This window comes from Plectropomus leopardus, chromosome 18, assembly GCF_026936395.1.
Source record: "Plectropomus leopardus strain MGB_pleo_1.0 chromosome 18, ASM2693639v1, whole genome shotgun sequence".
Lineage (NCBI taxonomy): Eukaryota > Metazoa > Chordata > Actinopteri > Perciformes > Serranidae > Plectropomus > Plectropomus leopardus.
Window position 1 is genome coordinate 6,375,990 of NC_142193.1, and position 19,632 is coordinate 6,395,621.

General features: G+C 39.3%; 1 protein-coding gene across 1 annotated transcript in view; it reads left to right on the forward strand.

Moving 5' to 3' along the window:
* gsg1l (gsg1-like) overlaps positions 1-17,322 on the forward strand; it is a 50,985-nt gene extending 33,663 nt beyond the window's left edge. The window contains exons 3-5 of the mRNA XM_042505100.2: positions 789-941; positions 8,037-8,148; positions 10,989-17,322. Of these exons, the coding sequence (XP_042361034.1) occupies positions 789-941; positions 8,037-8,148; positions 10,989-11,355 (632 nt within the window). The 3' untranslated portion in view covers positions 11,356-17,322. The remainder of the gene's footprint in view (positions 1-788; positions 942-8,036; positions 8,149-10,988) is intronic.
* Positions 17,323-19,632: the final 2,310 nt, after the last annotated feature.

Consider the following 19,632-nt stretch of genomic DNA (forward strand, 5'->3'; position numbering starts at 1 on the left):
TTTCGTTGTGAGTCAGAAAATGGTCAGTAAGACACCCAGCACCCTACCTGCCTCGCAATTTAACTATCTCTTTAAATGTTTGTAGTCCTTAACATGGTATTAGTTTTACTTCAGGCTAATGTTTGCACATGGGCTTATATATAATGCTATAACGCCTGTGTGTTTTGTTGCAATACAGCCTACTGGAATCCAAGACAATTTTCTCACATGGGAGCCAATAAGTCAGCGTTTCCCAAATCTGTCCTCCAGTACCACTAGTCCTGCAGGATCTCTCCCTCCCCTACACAGATGAATTAAATGATGAGCCTGTCATCAAGCAGCTTCAGGAGCTCATAACGGGTTGATCATGTGAATCAGCTGTGTTGGAGCAGGGGGAGATCTAAAGTGTGCAGGACAAGTGGTATTCAGGGAGAGGTTTGGAAAACGCTGTTAAAAAAATAACCTGTACCTTTAAGATAAACAGGATTTTCCTAAACAATATTTAGTTCAGACTCACATAGAGGTAATCCCTCTCAATCATCACTTCTGACCCACTCTCAGTATGTGGCGGTGTCTTTATCTGCAGATCTTCTTCCCCTTTGCCTGTATTTTCTTATTATCCTCTTATTTTCATTGTGAAGGATGTTTTTGGCGGTGTGTGCCTTCAATGCTCAGGCAAAATAGGTCTTTATAAAAGTGTGGTGCCCAGGTACCTGACTGTAAGAAGCAGGCATCCAAGGGACACTGCACCGAAAAATCACAAATTTCTAATCAATATCTGTGTTTAACAGAGTTGTCTGTGTTTGTAGGTGTGTTGTGGTTGTCGGTTGTGTCGGAGGTGCTCTACATCCTGCTGCTGGTGGTCGGCTTCAGCTTGATGTGTCTTGAGCTTTTCCACTCCAGCAACGTCATCGACGGGCTCAAACTCAACGCCTTCGCCGCCGTCTTCACCGTGCTGTCTGGTAAGACGTGACCCCTGATAGAACTCCCAAAACCTTTTAGGCCTATTTACCTTCTCCCTGGAAACATTTAGAAATGCCCTGAGGATAAGGAGGGAGACTGATGCAGATTTGTGAGAGGCTGACCGGGGTCAGAGGTTATCCTGAAAGCCTTCGCTGTGTAAGATTGTAGGATTTTTCTCCCAACTCGTGTTAAACCTCTTACACAAGAAGTTGGCTCTGTGTGCGGCACTGCTCTCCACCTCCTCAGACCTCTCTGAGGATGTCTCACAGCTGACCAGTGATTCTTTTACAGCACCGTTTTCCCCCGCTAACCTGTGAAGCTGTGATCATAATTCCTATTTCTTACCCATCATGCCACAGGTGATAGATTTTATCTGTATTACAGTGTCTAATGACATGAGATGCTAATATCATTCATCAGGAAAATGTTAATCGACGTTTGAAAAATCAATATCGCGGCAGCGTGGGGAGTCCAGCCTATATTACTGAAACAGGATCGAGACATGAATTCTTAAAGATACTACAGCACTCACACTTTGAAAAGAACGATTTGCTGATTGTACACATTTTTTTTAAATCATGCATGTAACTTAAAACTGTATTCAGTAGATCCATCAACTTTCATGATATATTATTTAATGTGAAAAATAAATAAATAAAAAATTCCATTCTTTGAGTGACTGTCATGGTACAGTTACAATATTTACATTACAATGCTGGTTAACACTAATACTTCAGTGACAAGTGCTTTAACCAAAGCATGTCTCATTTATAAGAGGAGCAATTTGTGTATCTGCACACAAACTGGGTGAAAGGATTAAATGTGTTGCCTTCTTGGAATAAAGAAAAAAGGCAATAATTAACTGTTTCCCATCATCCCATTATTTCATCTCTTCTTTTGCAAATATTTAACGGGATCTGGAGATAAAAAAAAAAGCACAGGAAACAACTCCCCATGTTCCACCAGCTGACTGCTTTAAATGTGCAGCATCAGTAGGAAATGTTGGGTTAGCATTAGCATTAGCTTAGCTCTAATACAGCTGTAGGAGATCGAAGCTGTTATCATAACTGTTACATGAAACTAAATACAATAACATTGGATTACATACTGCACAGTTTCCTGTCAACACCCTGTGTCTAAGTAAGCATGGCGGACCCCGCCACAGTTTCTCTTTTTGTATTTTCTTTAATTCAAGCCAAAATATGGCAAGACAGCGGACATTCAGCTTCTCTGTTTCTCAACTCCATCAAGTTAACCTGAGTCTGTTACATTAACACCTGACTCCCGCAAACAATGGCAGTAAGAACTATAGTTAGGCTACTTTTACTCTCACTTGAGGCTTGGGGGACAGAAAAAAACATACAAACTTACAAGTGAAAAGTACATTTGAAAGTACGGATGCTATAAATACTAAAGGAATAATTACTCTATTTAAAAATTCAATGGAACTAAGTCAAAAATACCAATGTGGAATTATTTTAGGTAAAATATCCATTTTTCCACATTATTGTGTAACATATAAATCAGTTTGGTGACTTAAAAAATATCCTCCAAAATGTTTTGTACATTAACTGAGGTTACACAATGAACAATAAATACAGGCCATTAGTTATAACTATAACCTAAGAAATTACAGCTGTAATTATGTTGTACCATGTCATGTTGTTAGTAGAGTTGCAACAGTATGAGACTTTCATGTTATGATAACCATCTCAGAAAATATTGCGATGCCACTCAATCGTAGTATTACAGAATAGTTGTTATTAATATAATCAGTTGTAACAAATGTTTTATTACTACATTTGAAAACTTGAAACTATTTTTTTAAAGAAATTATGTGTTGAAAAACGGTATGATACCCGTCAATTCTCATACCCGTCCTGACTTTGTGTAAACCAATGTGATGTGATATAAAGTAGGTGATAACAAAAGTCACCAATTTCTTTGATTAGTAATTATTGAGAAATTATGTGGGTAAACTTGGTTGTAGCATTTAGTGCAAGAACCAATATAAGTTCAGAAAGTTAAAAAAATAAATATTATAAAACTAGAATAGTGCCAAAGTAGTGCCACTAAAGTTGTCTGTTTTGATATAGAATTATAATCGATATATTATTTAGTGAAATATATCAACATAATATTGTATGAAATGCTAAATACTGCAAAACGTGAGAACATTAAACACTTTTGTAGCAGCTGATTTGGACACACACATCCATGATTAAAGCCATATCATCGACAAATTGCAATTGCAAATGCAGTAAAGATGATGAGGGTTCCTTGTGCACTTGCTAGTGTGTGACATGCACACACACATAAATACACACACATATTTCCTCGAAATCTCTGCCGTCAGGGTGTCAAGGTCAGGGAGAAATTATGCTCCCTTTATAGTGAACTGTAAATCTGGAGCAGCTGAGGTTTATTTACTGTGGCACGATGCTGCACACATACACACACAAACTGATTACAAACACAGACACGTGGCTCTAACCCATCACACACATCCACGTGAGACACACACACATACACACACACACACACACACACACATACACGCACACATAGAAAGGTTTTGATGTATAACCGCTGCATTAATGTCATTCTTTCTAATTCACTTATTTACATAGTGGCTTTTTTTGATTTACTGTATGTTTATGAGTGATTGTGTCCCCATCTCTAATTGATTGGGCGTCTCACATTAAATCAATTGGTGCTGTATAATGACTAATTATTACAGTTACACGTGTTCTGATTTATTACTGATAATATGTTGAGCTGCAACTTAGAGGTGAAGTGATTTACTGTTGTTTTGTTAATGGTAATTATCCTGTCAGATTATCTTGTGCTGAGGGTTAGTGTTATGTAAGAACAAGAAAACATACTGAGGGTGTTGCTGCACTATTTGAGAGCCTTAAGATTAGTGGAATTTTAAAGTGTGGGTTCATCCTGATGGTGGTGCTTGTGTGTCAGTTGTGTTAATAAAAATCTATTCTCATAATCTTAATGAGCGATTGTTTTGTTACTTGGAAACATTTGGTCTGTGGGTAAAAGAACAAAATGGCTTCTGAAATAACAGAGCTTTTACTGACAACATATGTGGTTTATCTGCTATACAAGAAGAAACACCTTTTAGCCGTGTCATAAAATTTCAGAAGGCTTTTGCCTGTATAAAAGATGACCTTCTCAGTTTCAAATGACTAAAATCCAGTATAGGTGGTAAATTTCATCATGCCCTCAGCTTTTTACCAAACCGCAGCTGCAGGTGTGCAGGTCAGTGACTATAGAACAGGTAGGTTCCCAGCCACATTTGGTGAAAAACAATGGGGCATGCTCTCTCCCACACTGTTTTCTAGATACACTTGTTTTTACTTCCATTTTTCACAGATCAAGATCTAAGACTGACCTATGTACTCAATAGTTTCCCCTCAATTTTAGTCACAGATTTGTTGAAATCCATGTTAGTAAGCAATTCTCTTTTTAGATTATCCAAACTATCCACCTGACAGATGTGGCATATCAAGATGCTGGTTAGTCAGTGTGATTATTAAACAGGTGCACCAGATGGTCAAAGTTAAAGGCCACTTTAAAAAGTGCACTTTGATCACACAACACAATGCCACAGATGTCACAAGTCACGAGGGAGCATGTCATTAGCATGCTGACTGCAGAAATGTCTATCAGAGCTGTTAACCATGAACTCTGTGTTCATTTTACAACTGTAAGATGTTTCCTGTGTTGTTGCCCTGAATTTGGCATTACATCCAACCAACCTCATAACAACACAAGTTGGTTATAACGATGAACAGCTGTCAGCTTAATGAGCATGCAGGATGATGGTTTGTGCATAAATTCTTTGGTTGTGCAAACTAATTGTTGCGTCACCTGTTCAGGTGGCTTGTCTCAGACGATCTAAGAGGTAAAATCTCTGGATGTTGAGGTCCTGGGCTGGTGTGGCTTCATGTGGTCTGTTGTTGTGACGCTGGTTGGATGTATTGCCAAAATTCACTGACCAGCATTGGAGATGGCTTCTTGTGAAATACACATTAAGTTCATGGGCAACAGGTGGACATTTTGAAAGTCTGCATGCCAATGGCACACTCCCTAAAAATCTGAAACATCTGTGGCATTAAAAAAAAGTCTTAGATCCTCAACATAAATCTCTAAAAATGTAAGAAAAAAAACAACAAAGAACTGTTGCATTTAAGTTTTTGTTATTATAGTAGTATATAGAAACAATCTAGCTCTTGACATGAAGCAAGCGGCTATTTACATCACATGACTTTATGGTTTTCACTCTCGTATGTGCAGATGATATAGTCATCTTTGCAGGGACTAATAAATGCATGAGATTTACAAATACTTAAGACTTGTTCTAGATAAGCATCTTACCTTTGAAGAAGGAATAAAAGTCTTATCAGACTGTGCAGGTAGGGCACTGGGAGCTGTCCTTGATAAGGTTACGCTATGTAGACATCTTGGTTATTAAACCTACACATAGCTGTATCGATCTTGTGTCTATCCTGTTTTAGATTATGTTGCAGGGGTCTGGGGTTATTGCAAGCAAAATAAATGTGACATGGTTATGAACAAAGATATGCACTGTTTTCTCGATGTACAGAATATGACGCCAAAGCTTACAGTATGTGATGGCACGGGATGGGAGCCATCTGAAGTGTGGCACAAGGGTGACATGTTACGACTGTGGAATAGATTCACAACCTTAGCCTAGGCTGGACAAAAAGAGACACACATGTCAGTTAACAAATTAAGTGGTTTGTTAACCAAAATAGTAATCAAAACTAATCAAAAAATAAAAAGAGAAATCTGTAGAGTCACTTATGGAGGGATCGGGTGTGTAAAAATGTGTTGTAGGAGGTGTTGTGCAGTAAAAGAGACACAAAGAAAAAGGGTCTGCCAGCATCAGCTGACTACTGATCTGTCTTATGTGTGCATGGTACACACCAGGCCCAGGTGTGTCCTGTGCCATTGATTGCACTCAATCAAATGTACTTCCCTGGGATGAGACAACGAAGCACAAGCAGAGGAACCTAGCAAAGGGGCTGTCACACAAACACATTTTCCTAGGGTTTTTCAAATAATTATCCTTGGGCAAGGGAGTTTTCAAAAATATTTGGCAAGGCAGATCTCCAATATGATATATCTATATATAGAAATAAATGATCTTGTTGTAGTCAAATAAAATGATACCATTCCGAAATATGAACAGAAATGGTTGCAAGATTTTTTTGTCAAAACAACTTGAGAGCATACAGTTTAATTAAACATATTTAACATCCAGCATTATGTCACCATTAACCCAACCAGAGCACAGAGATCATTCTGTGCCCAGTTGGGATGTGGTATCTTGCCTCTGGAGGATACCATAGTATGAATTTCAGTATCTCAGTAAGAAACTAGACTCAATTCCAGGGTGAAATTGAAAGTGTGATCTTTGAGAGGTCAAAAATGAAATACTTTTTGTGCTCTTTTGTCCTTTGTATCACAATCTAAGATATAGAGTTCTTAAAATGTCCGCAGAATGTCCAGATGTGTTTTCTGTCTAATGAATGTCGACTTCTTGTTTACAGACTAAGTGTTTCACCTCAGTTTGTGTTAAATGCCTACCAACAGCTTGGGAGGGCACTTTGATTTTGATGTCTTAAAAGCACAGACTGTGCTTCAGATGTTCCTAAATTATGTTTTATAGCACAAATGTCTAAGGAGGCTTGTGTTTATAGCTGCTTTGACTTGTTTGACTTTGTTTGGCATGCATGCAGGTGTATTTGTTCTGTCACTCTCATTATGCTATTCCTCTCATTTTTGTAATGTTTTTAGTGCCATGTAAGCCCATGTGGGGTGGGTACCTTTTTCTGCATGACACTTTAAAACATAAATTACTTTATTTTGACTTACAGCACCAGTTATGGAAATCAAGTTATTTCTTTTTGAGATATCCTGTCATGGTGAAGGGATCATTTTGACCTGATGATGAAACTAGAAGAAAAGTCAGGGATCATCATCGTAGGACTATGAATATTTATAACAAATGCAATGGCAATTTATTTTCTAGTTGTGGAGATTTGCAGACCAAGCTGTTTGCTAACCATCAACCAGGAAGCTAGAAGTAATAATACGGCCTACTCTTCCTATAAGTGGCCGGTACTTGCTGCCTTCATTGGTTGGGTTGGTTAGGTTTAGGCAAGAGGACTGGGTTTAGTTAGGGTTAGATTTAGAATGCCAGGATGAGCCAATCAGAGGCAAAGTAAAGCAGAGTAAGGTGTGTCATTCTTTGGCCGTCCTAGGATTTTTAAATTCACCACCTGGACAGACATTAGATCACTGAACCACTTCCTGACAAAAGGGGGGATTTAATTTAGTTATGCAAGGGCAGAATCACAGAAAAATGTCAATACAAATGTTATTTGTGTCTTCTCAATATTACAGATGTATGTCAGTTGGCTTTACAGTCCGCAACAAAACAATGGTTTTCAACCAGCCGAGGCTATCCAAGGAGAGAAACTGCAAAGCCAGTGGGATGATTTTGAGTTTATAACAGCGAGAATAAAAAAAGCAAGAGTCTACAGTTATGCTGGCAGCTCTGTGAAGCTGTAATTTGAGGAAAATGTTAACCTCAGCATGCTAGCATGCTCATATTGACAGTGCTAATATTCTGATGTTCTAGCAGGTGTAATGTTTACCATATTAACCATCTTAGTTTAGCATGTCAGCATGCCGATGTTTGCCAAAAATGGACAAATAAAATATTGAACTGATGAAGGCACAAGAAAAAATTGGTAGAGGATCACCAAAATCAGTAGGATTTATCCCCAGGGGACCTTAAATGTATATGCCTACTAAATTTTATGCCATTCCAGACATGGAGACATGTCCATGTGATTTTAAAATGTTCAACATGGGCGATTTGTTTGCATCTCAGGATTTTATGACTCTGCTTCACAGACTTACGGAGAATCATTTTCATAGTTATTTGTTCCTGTTGGGGACTGTGTTTGTTAAAGAAAATGTTGCCTTTAATGAGTGTGTGTGTGTGTGTGTGTGTGTGTGTGTGTGTGTGTGTGTGTGTGTCACAGGTCTTCTGGGTATGGTGGCTCATATGATGTACACTCAGGTGTTCCAGATCACAGTCAGTTTGGGTCCTGAAGACTGGAGGCCACACAGCTGGGACTATGGCTGGTCCTTCTGGTCAGTGCGCTCGCACACACTAACACACACACACACACACACACACACACACACACACACACACACACACACACACACACGCACACACACACACACACACACACACACACACACACACACACACACACACACACACCACACACACACACACGCACACACACACACTTGTATGCCCCTAAATTTGATCAAACTTGTGTTAAAGTCCCCTGCTTAATTAATGATTTAATTTTTGTATTTTCACCTGTTTTAAGATGACAAAATATATAATTATCCAGCACAGTTACACTCACGATGTGGATAAACAAAGAGATGAACAAACAGTCTCATCATCCCTCCATCTAGTCAACATAAAACATCTCTTGAGGATGTTGCTTGAGGCATTTGCTGTTGGAGCGTGTTGAGGTACACAGGGAGCGACACGCTTGTTGTTTCTGGGATAATTAGCCAGACAAGATGCACCTTGACCTCCAACGGCTCTGTACTCAAAGGTAAAGCCGAGCTGCAGCTGCTGTCTGAGCTCACTTTGCTCATTTGTGGATCAAAAATGGGGTATTTCAGTGAAGAGCACCGTAAGGACTTCACATTCACACAGGCTCCGAAGCTGAACCACAAATTTCAAAAAGACTCTCAAGACTACAGTTTTCCATTCCCCTCTTGTCCAGTGAAAAGCATGTATTTCCACATGTGTTGATGTTGAGTGTTTGTGATAAACTGCCAGATTAAGTCTTCCTATATGTGCTGAGAAGATTCTCCTACTTCTTAAGCTAAATAAACTCTTTAAAAACCCTCTTGGATCAGATGGAAAATGCATCGTCACACAGCTGAAAACAGGGCTGCTTTTCTGACACTAGCATGACGACAAAACAGTGAAATAACTGTAACAAGAAGCTTTTAAAAGTAGATTTTTCTCTGTCAGTCACTCAGTTGAAGGCCTCTCATTTAACACCACGAGGGAGTCGTTCAATGTCGTTAAAGATGAATAAAATCAGCAGGAATGATGAATTTCTAGCAGAGCGGGAGGCCAAAAAGCTCCTTCAGGATGAATAAAAAGTGTGAATGAGGTCTATTCTGAGGACAGAGAGATGTGCAATGTCACATATTCTGTTTAATGCTCTCTAGAAACTGACCTTAGCTTCATTTACAGCCTGAAACAATAGCTGACACATTAAGAAATTCTCTAATAGATGGATAATCAAATGAACTGCATCATATCATATCAGAAAAGAAAGTCAATTCACTTTTTGGAACAATAGTTATTTATTTAAGTGTCATTGATCTTGTTGGTACTTTGTGATTTATTATAGTAAATTTATTCTGTTTTTTTTGTGCTTGACTTTTAGCACATTGAGCTTCCTCTGTGAGAATAGTCCTTAAATTATTTACAGTGGAGAAAAAAGCCACTGACATTAAACAGTGTGATATTAAATTATACACCATAGTTTGGATTCTTGCTTTATTAGATTAAGAGCGATGTATTGCATTTGCCATTTTGGACTTTTGTTCTTGTCTCTTTTCATGGATTACGTGTGCAGCATGTTTACAGCTCGTTGCTTGACATTTTTCTTGGTGTTCAGTATTTTGAGTCTGCTCTAAGGGACTGTTAGCTTCCCTATTATCTACCTGATAATTCCTGTCAAAGCCGAGACACGTTCTCAATTAGCAGCACATCAGTTATGTGCCCGCTAACATTAACTGGAGCAGAGGCCGAGGCTGAAGAGCCCAGAGAACTCACTGAATCACCACAGATGTTTCTCTGAGTGGTTTGAGTCTTGCCTCAGAGTATCTCAGCGACATTGTCTGTCAATCTGTCCCCTAATGCACCAACAATTTGGTCAAAAGGAAAATATCTTGGCAGCTATTCGCCTGATTTCCATAGACGTTTGGGTGAATATCCAGTGATAAATCAATGATAAACTCCAGCCAGCCAACATCCTGATAAACTCCCGCCAGCCAACATCCTTTTTTTTGTGATCAAATTATTGAGATTTTTAGAAGGACTGGAAGGGATCATTATGATAGACAATGTGCTGTGTCCCAATTCAGGGTCTGCATCCTTCAAAGGACACAGCCTACGCAGTTTATGGAGGCGACTCTTTTGAAGGCACCTCCATAGGCCGCATCAACCATTGTTAAACAGGACAGTCTGGCCTTCAAAGGATTTCCTGGTTGCGTCACCAGATGTTCCTGCTCTTACCCTCACGTCACAATTGATTTCTGCTGCCCAGGCTTGCGCGACACAGAGAGAAAGGAAAAAAGTACAAAAGACAAACTAAAGAAACTTACATTTAAAAGTGAAATCAACGCTCCAATCGTTGTCTCCGCTCTGTGCCACCATGATGAAAAATATCTCTGAAAACTGAGCAGGGGCGCACAAAAAATCTTGGGATATGGAAGGCTGCGAAGGATAGTAGCGGTGTATCCTCCAAAAAGAGGGAAAAGAAGGTCGCATTTGTGGGCTGTATTTGAAGGAGCCATCAAATTGGGACAGCCTTCGCATGGTGTGTTCAAATGCAACCTCCGGAGGATGCAGAACCTGAATTGGGACACAGCTAAAGTGCATGCCAAAGTGGGATGTAGTCAACAAAGCATGTTGTGGTGTAAAGTTTGCTTGTGTGTTCCCTTCCCCTCTATGCCATTACCATCATGACTGTCCACGCTGTTGTTGTTGTGCTGCTTCATCCCAACATGTGCATTTGTTGAAATCACGGAAACGGCATCCTGCAGCATAAACAGCTGACACAGAAGAATGGAGTCACATCCCCTAGTCTGATTAAAATATTTCATAATACATTAAAGACTCATTGTTTCTTCCTCTTCCCTCTTTGTGTCTCTTCAACCAGCATGGCCTGGGGTTCCTTCACTTGCTGCATGGCGGCCTCCGTCACCACCCTCAACTCCTACACCAAGACAGTGATCGAGTTCAGACACAAACGCAAGCTGTTTGAGCAGGGCCTGCGCGAGGAGCAGAACTACCTGGACCAGGAAGCTTTCCACTACTTCCGGGACCGTTCCCTCCAGTCCATCTCCAGCACTGTGGAGGTCTACCCCGGCCACGGTGGGACCAGAACCGGACTTGTCGTCGGTGGCCCCGGTCCCGGTCCAGGACCAGGTCCGGGTCCTGGTCCCGGAAGGGGCAAGATGAGAGCCGCGTCGGCTTCTATAGACCTGGGGGAGAACACAGACTCACTGGGGGAGGAGCAGTGCTGAATCATCCAGGGAACGTGAGGGTCATGTGGGATGACAGGACGAACTGCTCCTTTAGGTGAGAACTTGCCACAAGTTCCGCCACCGAACACGAAAGCACAGCAGCCCTTATTTTCTGTTTGAAGAAGGTTAACTTGAAAAGAACACATGAAGTCACAGAAATTAATTAAATTAGGTGGATATGTTCTTTATATATTAAATGAAAACCAGTATAAAGTGTGAAAAACAGCTTTGACTTTGAGAATTACAATTCTTCATGGATGGAAAGCAGGTGTTTCTCCAGCATATTTTAAGGTGCTATGTGTAGTATTTCAACATCAATATTATCAATTTTGATACATTAAAGTAGGCCACTGTGGCCAGAAGTGGCAGTTACGAAATAATGATGAATGTTGAAAAGTAGCGCATCAGTAGCACAACTAGAGAACCATTGTAATGTTAGTGTTACAGGAACCAACCTTAAAGTTGCTAACATTAGCTACCATAAGGTGCAAGTTGTACCAGACAAACCGAGGCTATAGCCACACCTGAGATTAGTGAACTGAGTTGAGGAGCGTATATTGCTTATATATTAAACCTTTTGTTTGTTACAGGAGGAATATGTTATATTTATGTCATAGATATAATTAGACAGATTACAACTAAAAAGTCAGAGAGATGACATTAGAAAAGAGCTTGGGTGGATATCTTGGATAAGAGAAAAATCAACAATTACAATCGAGTGTTATGCATGCAGGTTGAAATTAATGGGAGCTGTAGTTTAATTGCAGAGAATTTAACTGTTTAACTTTGTTAACATCACAAAGGAGACCCGAATATGGGCAGTAAACCAAAGGAACATGTGTCACTTTTTCAGGAGGAGACAAAAGAAAAACTTACTGAGGAGGTAGAGGAGCAGGAGCTAGCCCAGATGTGATGTCAGGACTTCGGCTTTATTTATGAATTTTCTTGTTTTCTCACCAGCACCTTGTAGCCATTAGAAGAACTGGCTTTAAAGTCCACAAAGTCCATTACTGTCTCTCATCCTTTTTTTTTGGATCTTCAGAACAAACAGAGACTGATTCAGAGGTGGTGAAACAGGGAACAAGGAAGGAGCATGATCTGCCTCAGGACAGAAACCTTCTCATAAACACAAAATACTACACATAGCCCTTTTAAACAGGTTGTGTCCGGGCTATGCTCTATTTATGACGCTGAATGTGGAAACTAGTGTTAAAAGTTATTAAAACTACATGTCTGTTCATTTTTTTCATCTGTGTTGTTGCTGATGGTGAAAACTGGAGTGTAATGACAAAAGTTTGGAATAACAATGTCCTTCTTTAGTCCATAGCGGCTTTGTGACGGTTTTCATATTTTATTCTAGGTTCAGGATGAATTGTGACAAAAGTAAAAGCCTGGTCATTTCCGAAGGGCAAAACGAGGACTGATTGGGGTGTCATCAGTCCATTAAGTTACCTTTTTCTGTGTTTGAGGGGCTTGCCACACCTACTGATAGATTCAGACTTATCAGCCCTCTGAATGACTGTTTACACATCCAGCGTTGTGAAACATCTGCAGTTTTGTTAGTTTGACTTTTTACCTGTTTAGGTGGAAAAAAAAAACTTGATTAGGTTTAGAAATATATTGTAGGGGCTATGGTGAAGAAAAGCAGAGGGACAATGTCTTCTCAGTTTTTCCGTCACCTTAATGTCTGCTTCATCAGTAGAACAACAACTAGTCAATTGAACACAAAGCAAGGTGATTGGTCACTTCACATCTCTCATATCAGTCCATGATCTAAACCATCCTTGACCTTGAAGGGAAGGTGCACCACATTATGTAGTTTCCAGTTTCAACCCAACTGTCCAAACAAACCAGAGAATAGAACAAGGTTATCCACAGACTTCTCTTCACAAAAGTAAATCTCACTTTATAATTTCATGGTACATCAGTCACAATAAGTGACACAACTACTGTTGACGCTGTAAGTGACAACAGTGTCTTTTGGTTTCAGACGGAACATGAACCCCAATCTCCAGGGCATAATTCCTGTGACTGTTTGACCCGTTCAGCACCTGCCTTTTTCACCCACCACAGACTTTGTAACTATTCTACATCACCTGGCTACCTCCCTTGCTCCCGTCCTAATTATTACCAACACAACAGATTGCCGCCTAAAAATAAATGTAAATGGCCATTTAATGGCCTGATTATGGCCTTCTTGAACTAACAGTAGGTGTGGCCCCTTCTAAGCTTTATTTATGATGCTTAGAATCACTTATAATAACCATTTAATGGCATGATAACAGTTGTACTGGCTATTGCTTTTTCTCTAGGTGTAGGTGTTTCAAACTGTCTGTAAAACTACAAAACTACACGATTTGTCAAAAATAAGTTCACACTGGACCTCATGCAGGAATCCCTTTCTGTATACAAACAAATGCACTCTAAAGGTGGATTCTTCCACTAAACAAACACATTTATATTCCTCAGTGTTTTTCCTTCCACATAAAACATTTAAATCTGCTGTGTTTACAGAACATCAATTTTTACAGTTTCCCTTCTCTGCATTTATGTGGTGATAGCATAAAACCACTGGCAAGTACGTCACCAGCGCTATTAGTAGTCAAAACCTCCACAAGGTACCTTTAAGTGGCAAGTACAAGTGATTTAAGAAGTTCATCATTGCATCTAGATTTTTCTCTTGGGCACAAGCAAGATTTAATAACAGTGCCAGTCTGTTGTATAAGTCGTGGAAAAATATTTAATTGGAATGACAACTCGCAGTTCAATAGCTGTCAGCATTGATTCTCACCCTCAAACTGCCTCTGCAAACTCTTTATACCAGTCGCTATTTATTTTCATTACTTTAACGGGACTGCCTTTTATTTTAGTCGCTGAGCACTTTGATTTAGCTTCAAAACATCCTCGCTTTAGTAACGGTTCCTACAACTGTCACTGCTAAATTTGTTCTGTTTTTGTCTGCTGATTCCAGACAGCAGGACCTGTGTGAAGTTGACTTTTTTTTTTGTTAATTAAAACTTCGCCACAAATGGAGCAATTTGAGGACATCAATTACCTTAATGATCAAACGACGCAGTTGCGCACCTGCTCACGAACAGGTGGTATTCATCAGGCTGAAACGAACAATTTATGACAAGAGAATCCCACTTTGAACACCCTTAGAAGGCAATACAGTAAGAGAGCTTCATGATAAGAATGTGAAAAAGTTCTGGTATGAGTCTTTATTCATACTGTCTGTGTATATTTAAATATAGTTAAGAAGTCAAGAGGAACAATCCTTTCACATGCAGCAGTCCGACAGTTTTGAAAAGGCTTTAGGCAAATAAAATAAAAAAAAAATGAATAGAGCACAAAGCAAATGATAAAGGCTTTCACTCTTGTCCTAACTTCATTCTTTTTCATAAAACATATTTCATGGAAAGTGTCCCCATTCTGACAGTGCTGTTTGTTGGCAGGCCTGTAGGGTCATACATATTTTTCGGGCCAAACCCATGACTGACAGCTCCATCACCCAGAGGTCAGAAGGTCAATCCTCTCAGAAAGTTAATGTGCTCCAGCGGCACAGTGTCCTTGGGGACTCTGCCGAACCTCCGCCTGCTGCAGGGGAACCATTCACCTCTGACCTCTCTGAAAATTAACTGCATAAATGTGCTGCATGTGTGTCTCAAGGGGATGAATACTGTACTTATGAAATAAATCCTGGTAGTAAGTGAGCGCTCCAGATTTCAAAAAGAAAGAGCAGAAATTGAGCGGCTGTGTGGGCAGCTGACACCTATACATCACAGCTGAACGGACACTGAAGTGTTATTTCTTTTTCCGTGAATATTTTAAAGATAATCTATGAAAGGCTTAAAATTGTGTCCATGGTTCAGAAGGTAGCGGCCTAAAAGACAATGGATTTAGTGGACTGAGATGGTGATGTCCAGGCCAAAAGAGATACAGCAATCTAAAGGGGTTTTTTTCCACTGTGGGAACTTAACAGCCTGTAACCTGGAGCTTTCCATAACTTGAACCCTTTAAAACTTTTAAGAGCTCCAAGCTTGGCCCATCTCCTCCATCAGACTCTTTCAGAACCCAAGGTAGGAGAAGAAATTGTGTAGATGTGCCTAAAACGATCATCCTTACCTTGTGTTCATTAGTTTGAATGAGCCACGAGCCCCTCTTACAATGACACCAAGGTTAACAATGCAACCTCAAATTTCAATATAACTGTAACTTGTACTGACTTCATGAGTTTGCGACACTCACTAGCTGTGCTGGTGTTGGCAACACATTTTTATCTATAATGATAAGCAGGACAAATGATACATTAGCCTAATCAGTAATCAGTAAGCTTATAATAGACCTACTTATGCAGTAGCACAGAGGTGATACAACGTGGTCATTAACGATGAGGCCGTTAAACAATACACTGCACAATATAATACAGTGGTATGTAAACATTATTTCTTGATAAGGAAGCAATTTTTTCACCTTAACACATGCAATAACTAACGATTCTCCACTGCAACATACATGATAACATACGTTATTTTCCAATGTAACATGCATGATAACATTGGATTTTTTCACTGTAATACATGTAATAACACGTGACATTCCACCATAACACACTCAATAGGATTTTCTTCTGTAACACACACAACAACACACATGATTTTCCACCTCAACACATGCGATAACTCATGATTCTCCACTGTAACACACGATAACACAAGACTTTTCACTGTAACATACGTGATAACACACATGATTTTTCCACCTTGACACAAGTGATTTAAAAAAACATGGTTTTCTGCCATAACACACACAGTTTGCATGATTTTTCAACGAGATACGCAATAATATACATGATTTTACACAGTTCTGGATACATCACTGTAATTAGGTTTCATAGTAATCTTTATTTAATGTTATTCAAAGGGGGTTGTATCTGCCATGGTATTTTCATGATATTACAAATCTGTTATCAAAAAAAAAAGATAAATTAATCGCCTTGGATGAAAGTGGCGTCTAATTCAGTATTTCCAAAGACGGCACTGGTCACTTCCCGTAGGTAGAGGAGCAGATAAAAAGAGCAGAGCGGCACTGCACAGTATTTTGAAATATTGATTTTAATCAGGCAAATATTTCATCATTTCAGCCAGAAAAAAAAGATACCTGTAAGATCTCAAAAATATGTGTAATTGAATATGCATCCTGGAATGAAAAAATAGCTTACTACTTGAAATGTTACAATTCAGCACATAGCTGAACTACATTACTGGGAAATGTATTTAAATTATGGGGTGACCTCTTGCTCGCCTGGTTAAACGTGTGCCTCATACAGCCTCAGTCCTTTGCAGCAGCTCGGATTCATTTCCAACCTTTTGCTGCGTGCCATCCCCTCTGTCTTTTCCCGCTTTTCCCTTCACTCTCCAGCAGGGCTATATTAGGGCTATAATAAAGGCAATAAAAACCCTAAAAAAAGAAGAAAAAAAAAAGATAAATGTAGTCCCCAAAATTGTGCACACAATTTACCATTTTAACAGACAAGAAGAAGGCAGCCAAACACGCATTTTGGATATTCTGAATAAGAATCTGTGCATTTCAAACTCATTCTGCATTAATAATTGGCATGTTCGTCGTATTGCTGTTACATTTCTTTCCTCTGTAAGTAACTGGAACTTGGATTAAGTGTTGAAATTTTGATCCAAGATCTTGCCCCCAAAGTGGGTTTAGAGCAGTGGAAACAAAAGCAGATCCTGTGAGAATGGCGAATAACCTGGATAAAGTGCAAAAATACATTAATTAATTAATTAATAAAAAATATAAGTAAAATAATTAGAACTAGAAGTTATCCAGTTTTTAAAAAAATGTAATAATTGCCCCCCTAAATACTTGTATTTTGCCACTTTGACATTTCTGGACAAATTGCTGTTTGCCTTTTTTTTAACCATGCTTTTGACATAAATCAAATCAATCTGCTCACGTTTCAGACGTTTCAATGCTTGTGAAAGGCGCCTGAATGTGGCACAAGAAAACTGATGACGATACAGGTTTCAAAGGGTTGAAGACTCGTATAAGTATTAAACTTTGGTTTTATACGTTACAAAGTAATGCCCTGTGAAATATCTAATATTTACAAACACAGATGAGTCATGTCTGGGATTTCTGTGATGTTTAGGATGAGGTATGACTCAGACATATGATGGACAGGAATCCCAGCTCCCGCTCCTGCTGTGGTCACATCTCCTGGATGCTTACAGTGTGCTACTCCGCCTGGGAATCTGCGTGTTATGTAAGGCATGGTGGATTGTAAACAGCCGGGATTAAATTGGCTGCCAGTCGCAGAAGAAACGGGGAGGTTTTTGGGGCCGACATAATCCCAACACAAGTTCTAAATCCCCCCTGTGCTGCCTGTCTGTAAACTGCTGGTTTGTGGCAGGTCATGACTCCTCTGTACGCAGATGTAAACATGCTGGTGATGACGGAAAACATCTGTTTGAATGTATTTACTTACATATATTTATCTATGTATTACACTTCCTGTTTCCTGTCTTCTTTTCCAACTGGATTAAATTTTCTTCCAGCACATCAGGCACATTGCAGCTGAGAATCACTACAGTTCATTAAGTTTAATCTTTTGCTTACTGTGTCTCAAAAATAACTGTAACCTGCCACAACACTGCAGCTGAAACTTCTGATGACAATTATTCAAGCAATGGAGTATTCTGTGAATTAAATGATTCTTTTTTAGGCCATAAAATGTTCTAAATGATAATAAATGAGGAAGCAATAGTAGGTATGTTCAAATGGGATGTTCAAAAGCTTCACGTTTACTGTGTGTGCAAACTGTGCAAAGTACTTTTCTCAATCAACTATTGGTTTTTTTTTTGCATGCATTTAACATGCACTACCAAAACACAATATCAACAAACATGATAAGGAGCTTACAAGGTAATTCCAGCATCTTTTAACCTGGTATAAGTTCATTATGACCATAAGTCAGGCTAATTTTGCACTATAGCTTCCTCCCTTACTCATATTGGGGCAAGCTGCAGCACACACCACCTTAAGCTTTCCAAAATACTGAGCTTCTTAAAAGATGAAACTGTTTGTTTGTGAGGTGTTTTTAAAGATTTAGTAGGAGTCAGTGGGCCTGGAGCTGCGAGCCAAAGACAGGGGAGGAAATTATGACAGCATTTCACATGGATGTCCATCAGATTGAGGCTTTCAAACACAACAGTCTGTTTCTTTTTTGGTAATATGCGCACACAAATTATGACTTAAAGGGAACAAATTAAGCAATGAGAGGGCCATAAATTATTATTGTTATAAATGACAATAATTTGAGCAAATAAAGTTAGAATTTGAAAGCATAAATTATAAAATAAAATGAGGGCTTTCATCTGAATTTTTTCTGGTTTGTAGAGACCTCTAAAGATGCAGCGAGCTCCATGCTGACCTGCAGTTATGGATTCCTTTCCCTCCCATCCCTTACAGATGTGTCAGCTGGACTCGCTTTGATCCATAATATATCCACACGCGGACGTGATGAATGGACTCTCTGAGTCGTAATGGTCGGCAGAGATGCAGAGTGGGAAGATTAGCTGAGCAGTTAAAGCCTCTGTTCCACTGCATTGCTGGATGTTGTAAATGGAGGTGGACGATTTATAACTAAGCAAAGGCGCAGAAAGAGCGACTGCCTTTATAACATACAGAGCTCCACACTGACCCAGGAGGAGGGGGGACACTTCATCTGCTCAAAGGCGAGGCAGCGGAGATACTTTACAGCCTGATCCCTTTTGTTACAGTCGGCCTTTTCTATATCAGAGAGATTTTTTATCAAACATTCATAAAACATTTAACACATCACCTTCAGCAGGATTGTTTTTATTCACAGGACCATGCAGACACCAGAAAATGTGAAATCTTTTCCAAAGTGGCTGTCGCATGAATATCGATATACTCATTGATTATACATCCACATGACCCACTTTATAAAGTTCATCATTTCAGAGTGGGTCAAATGAAGCGATGAACCGTAGCTCTGACATTTGGGGACCATTGTACAGATTATGATGAATTCCAGAACTTTTAATCTACGTTGTCTTGTTTAAGAAAAAAAATAAGGAACAAGATTATGTTAATTGTAATTTTAGTTTGGAAAGTTATTATAATCTTCAAAGGTCAGATAATAAACTTGCAGTGAAATTGTTTTCTCATTATGCTGTCTGAGGGCCCAAACCAGTCACAAACCTTTAAAAAGAAAAAAGTATAAGCCTAAACCTAAAT